Consider the following 5757-nt stretch of genomic DNA (forward strand, 5'->3'; position numbering starts at 1 on the left):
ATAATTGAATTGTTTCCATTAATTTGATATAAATACATTTATACAAAAAAAACTATTAGTTTTACTTATATATAAAGTTTGAAAAGCAATAATTGTAAAAAATTATTTATTTCAACTTAAAAAATTAAACTCTAATTTTTTCAAAATTAATTATTAATATTACATAAAAAATAATTTATTATTAAAAAAACCTAATTATTTACAATTATTTAAAAAATTAACTTTGTTACTAATTATAATATTTCATTCATTAAATGACAAAAGTTGTTTTGCGTGTATTTTCAATATTTCATCTTTATCATCTACACCTTTAAACATTTCTTTGTATATTTTAGTTTGCCTTCTTCTTCTTTTTTTTCTATCTTCACCAATAAATTTCTTAAGTGGCAAAATTTTATTATATGCTGAAAGTGGAAAAGAACTCCAAGGAATAGGAACATATGAATTATCAACTAGTTTGGCAAGAATATGTTCTACATTATTTATTGTAACCAAATCAAAACACTTTTTAATTGTTTCATTTGAGTATTTTTTTGTAGTATTAACTTTATTTTTCCAAAATCCTTCAAATACTGTCATACGGGAATACTTTTTTTTTTCATTCAAATTACCAATCAGTCCTATATTATTATTTTTTATAAAACTGAAACTAGCAGGAATAATAGATTGGGGTAATTGGTCAAAATGATTACGTTTGACGGGTTCTGAAATACTAGAATTTCTATGTTCAAAAAACCCTTTTCCTCCAAATTTTTCCAATATTTTCTTCTTATTATTTGCAACTTCATTTGAAGAATCTACAGGTATTTTAAAGGAAAAATTAATTGCAGAAGCTTCCTCGACGCTAGCAAAAACTTTAATACCATCTTCTTTTTCTAGATCAAGATTAAAGCCACTTTCAGAATCAGATATGTCATAATATTCATCTGATGAAAAATGTTCTTCTAAATTAGAGTCTTTCAATTGAACAATATCATTTGCTATTTTATCTTCGTAGACTATTATATTTTCAATAGTTGTATCATTTTCATTTAGCATTAATTCATTAGTTAAAAATGAATCTTCCATTGACAAAGAATCTTCCATAAAAAAATCAGTAAACATTGTATTATCCATAGTTTTTTTTTATTGGATTTAACATTAATATAAAAAGATATAAAATAAGTTTATATAAAAAACTTTATAAATAATTTTATTATAGTGATGAAAGATATTTTTCCAATAGTTTTGAAACATCAAGTAATGTATCATCCATATCAAAGTTCATCATCAATTGAACAGACAAAGAAATCCCATTTGTTTGATTTTTAAAAGCAGGTAATGAAATAGCGGGTATACCCGCCATATTTGCTGATTGTGTAAAATAATCGTCTTTTCTTTCACAATTAATTTTATCCTCATTGTAAGATTTATATGAAGGAGGTGTTGAAGAGGTAACTGGTGTTAAAATAATATCGCATTCATTTGAAAATGCATTTTGAAAATCATTAAATATTAATCTTCGTACTTTAAGAGCTTCTATATAGTGTTTTCTATTTTGCTTTTTCATGGTAAAATAATTTCCAGCAAATATTCTTCTTTTAACTGTTTCATTAAAATTTTGTGTTCTATTATTAGCAATCCAATCATTAGCAAATAAAATATTTTCATTTATTTTATAATTTGTTGATTCACCATAAAATAAACCTGTATACCGTGCCATATTTGATGTTACATCAACCTCATTAATAATATGATAACAAACTATAGAATATTCAGTATGAGGTAAAGAAATATGTTTGATTTCATATCCCATACTATCGAATATATTTGCCACAATATTTATAGCATTTTTAGCCTCTTCTGTTAAACTATCGGGAAAATATTCTATTGGTATACCAACACGCAATTTATTTTTTTCACGTTTATTTTTTTTTAATGAAGAATCGAATGAAGTACTGTCATGTTTGCAAATACCTCTCATCATATTAAAATAGTTCTTTGTTGATTCTACATTTTTTGCTATAATAGAGGGACAATCCAATGAATTAACTAGTGGAACAAGGCCATATCTTGATAAAGCACCAAATGATGGTTTGAAACCAACTAAACCACAAAATGCTGCTGGATTTCTTGATGAACCACCAGTATCTGAACCAATACCTACATCAGCTATTCCTAGTTGAACAGCAACAGCAGATCCACCCGAAGACCCACCAGCAATTAGCCAATTATTATCTAAATCTTCAGGTTTAGTAAAACCATTTTTTACTCCTCCAAAAATTGAATCATTTGATGATGCTCCCATGGCAAATTCATCCATATTTCCTTTTCCAATAATACAACCACCATTCTTAAATAATCTATCAACAACAGTAGCTGTATATGGAGCCTTAAAATTTTTTAACATATTTGATGCACATGTCAATGGTAAATCTTTAACTCTTAAAGATATATTTTATTAAAAAATTTTTCTTAAAAAACATACGCAAAACAATCTTTTATAACTATAGGAAAAGGTGTTAATCCTTTTTTGACTGCTTCTAATGCTTGTTTTTCAGCTAATTCAAATGTTTCACAAACTAATGCATTGTAAATTCTATTTTTAGCAGCATTTTTTATAGCATTGGTAATATTTTCCATAATATAAAATATAACTAACTTTCAACAAGATTTTTTTTAGAATTACGCTTACTTTTGGAATAATTTTAAAAATGATATTTATTAATAATAATTAATTTTAATAAATAAGTTGGTTTTATTGTGTTAATGGGTTTTTAAAAATTAGTAATTTACAAATCCTTAACATTGTTGTTAAATTTTAATTAATTATTTATAATTTTATATTGGATATATATTTAAGAATTCTTGTATAATTAGATGTAATAAATATTGTTCATAAATTAACTAAATTTATTAACATGAAGATTGTTTCAAAAATGTTAATTTAGAACATTTGATAGAATCTTTCAATTGAAGTTTTTCTATTTTAAAACAAATGTTATCAACTTCTTTGTTTAAAGTTTCATCACCAAAATTATTGTAATCACATGAAATATTGTGAATACTTTTTTTATTTATAATGTCATCTTGAATAATTCCCTTTTCCTTTCGTTGTTCCTTATTTTTAATAAATTTATTTGAAATTTTACAAAATAACATGGATAATTTGTACTTTAAATTTAATATATTATAATGGTGGGTGGCAATTTTTATTCTACCAAATGGAAAAATTATAACGCCTTCTATACTCCATACAGCTTTTCCTGTTTTAATAAATTTACAATTATTTTGAATTCCAATGACATCATTTAATGGTAATACTAATCCTCTATTCTTTGAAAAATATATAATTAATTGTTTTTGCATATTTATGGAACAAAATTGTTTTCGATAATTTTTATTTAAAAATGTAACTTTACAATCATTAGGTCTTATTTTTATATATAAACTATCATTAATATCATAATAATTACATCCTTTTTTATATATCTCTATATTTGGAAGTTTAATAAACTTAAATTTTTTTATTACTATATATTATTTAATTATCAAAACTTACATCACCAAAATCTTTAGAACAAACCCATGAAACTGTTGTATCCATTTTATATATTAAAAATTACAATAAACTATTTAATGAGAATTACAAAAATAAAAAAATATTTTCGCACAAATAAAATTTAAATTTAGTAAAATAAAAAAAATTTAAAGGTCAGTATCAAACCAAGAATTAGTAGCATTACTTTCGTGTTTTATATCCGTGATACTAGAACTATGATACATTTCATTAAATAATTCAGGTTCCAAACCATCGTGAATCCATCCTCCATAATCAGAACCTGGGGCTGGTGGAGGAATCATATTAGATGAAATATTATGTTGTTCATAATTTCTATAATTTTGATAATCTCCAGTTTCAAGTTCAATATTTTTTATGACTCCATATGCATATGTGGAAACTGATTTATGTCTTGATCTTAATGCTTCTTTAAAAATTCCCATTGGCCCAATACGTTCTATAATTCGAGCACCCTCAGGTGATTTTGTCAATTGATAAAACAATCCCATTAATTCACGCATCATTAAGTCATCATCATTATTATTAATTTGTTCCATTGAAACTAAATCTCCCAATAATGATATTATTTGTGGAGATTCTAATAAAAAAACAGCTACATCATGATTTGTAGCAAGTTGATGTAAAGCTGAAACACTACCTTCAACCATTTCCATTTGTGAGACACCATCTTCCATTGCAGTAAAATCCATTCTTAGTTGCATTCCAGATCTAGATAAAACTTCAACTGCAATTACTACAATATTTTCTCCATCTTCAGTAACTTCTTTAAGCATTGATTGTAAATTTTCTTGTAATAAGGCACAATTTCTTAATAATCCTAATGCTGCTTTAACAATAGGTGCTCTCCTTGTTGCAAGAAGTGATAAAATTATTGGAAATGCATTACCAATTCTTACCTCCTTTTGTGCTTCAGTAGCTAAAGAATGTCTGGCAGTGCAATGACGTAATGTACATAAAACAGGTTCAGTTACATCTTCAATATTAGGAAAACGATTTAAAATTTGTGATAAAAGTTTAACTCCACCACTAGCACATACAGTATGTTTATTAAGTGTATTATTACATGTAAGATTAGATAAAATTCCTGATGCACACGCTACTACTTCTTCATTAAATGATGCTTCGATTAATGATAACAAGTCCATAATTAGTTCTTTTAAATTATCTAAACTTGTTGCTACATCAGATAAATTTCTCATGCCATTAAGTATTGCTAGTTGTCTTTTGACATCTATAGAACTTTTAACAAGATGATAATGAAGTGTTTCTAAAGCTCCTAACTGAATAAGTGCTGTCTTCGTTAAAGGACATGTACTGATACTTCGAATTACTCGAATTACAGTAGCATATAACTTTGTATAATTTGTAGGAGTCTTGAGAATATCAATTAATGCAACAGGCCCTTGTAATGATAAAAATAATTGTTTTGTATATGGTCGATCTAGAACAAGAAAATAAATAGAATCTGCAACCAATGCTTGTAATTTAACATTAGAAGATCTTAAGTGTGGTGTTAAAGCTTCTAATCCACCACATGATAAAATTTCTTGTTTACTACTTTCAAGATATAAAAGTAAATTATGAAGAGTTGTTACTGCATAATGTACTACCTGTTCAATTGGCCATGTTAACATTCTAACTAATTCAGGAATACCTCCAGATCTAAAGATATGCATTCGTCCTTCACTATGATCACTTATATGGCTTATTGCTGCAGCTATTTCTCTTTTTGTATTACCATCTTCTGTACAAGCAGCTGCATCAAGTAATGCTCTAATTAATTTATTATTTGTTGCAAGAGTTCCAATAAATTTTTCTTCTCTTGATAATAAATATACCATATGTGCGGCACGACTAACTACATCAGGATCTCTATCACTTAACAAGGCAATTAATTCAGGTATTGCTTTTGTAGTAACTTCAACACCATCTCTAAGACAAAGTAATTCTATTATTGAATCTTTTAAATATAAAGCAGGTGTACCTAATTGAACAACAAGACTTGTTGTAGGTATATCAATTATATCATCATGTTCTTCAAATCCTGAATCAATAGAAAATTCAGGAAACATAACTTTTCTTACTCTATCTGCTTTAATCATATCATACTCATCAATTTCTCCTGCATAACCGTTACTACAGTCAGAAGTTAATGTTCCATTAAAGTTAAAAGATGACATTATAGTGTCATACAT

General features: G+C 26.2%; 4 protein-coding genes across 4 annotated transcripts; all 4 read right to left on the reverse strand.

Moving 5' to 3' along the window:
• Positions 1 to 243: 243 nt before the first annotated feature.
• SRAE_2000040200 (Hypothetical protein) lies at positions 244 to 1116 on the reverse strand (the record flags this gene model as incomplete). Its single annotated transcript, XM_024651227.1, has 1 exon — positions 244 to 1116. One exon carries the CDS (start codon positions 1114 to 1116, stop codon positions 244 to 246), a length of 873 nt encoding a protein of 290 aa, XP_024504926.1.
• Positions 1117 to 1195: 79 nt separating this feature from the next.
• On the reverse strand, positions 1196 to 2622 carry SRAE_2000040300 (Glutamyl-tRNA(Gln) amidotransferase subunit A, mitochondrial; the record flags this gene model as incomplete). The annotated part of the gene is made up of 2 exons (XM_024651228.1): positions 1196 to 2423; positions 2468 to 2622. 2 exons carry the CDS (start codon positions 2620 to 2622, stop codon positions 1196 to 1198), a joined length of 1383 nt encoding a protein of 460 aa, XP_024504927.1.
• A 273-nt stretch (positions 2623 to 2895) lies between these two features.
• Positions 2896 to 3586, reverse strand: SRAE_2000040400 (Hypothetical protein; the record flags this gene model as incomplete). Its single annotated transcript, XM_024651230.1, has 2 exons — positions 2896 to 3495; positions 3542 to 3586. 2 exons carry the CDS (start codon positions 3584 to 3586, stop codon positions 2896 to 2898), a joined length of 645 nt encoding a protein of 214 aa, XP_024504928.1.
• Positions 3587 to 3687: 101 nt separating this feature from the next.
• On the reverse strand, positions 3688 to 5757 carry SRAE_2000040500 (Armadillo segment polarity protein; the record flags this gene model as incomplete). Its single annotated transcript, XM_024651231.1, has 1 exon — positions 3688 to 5757. One exon carries the CDS (start codon positions 5755 to 5757, stop codon positions 3688 to 3690), a length of 2070 nt encoding a protein of 689 aa, XP_024504929.1.

Source organism: Strongyloides ratti (genome assembly GCF_001040885.1).
Source record: "Strongyloides ratti genome assembly S_ratti_ED321, chromosome : 2".
In the NCBI taxonomy this organism is placed as follows: Eukaryota; Metazoa; Nematoda; class Chromadorea; order Rhabditida; family Strongyloididae; genus Strongyloides; species Strongyloides ratti.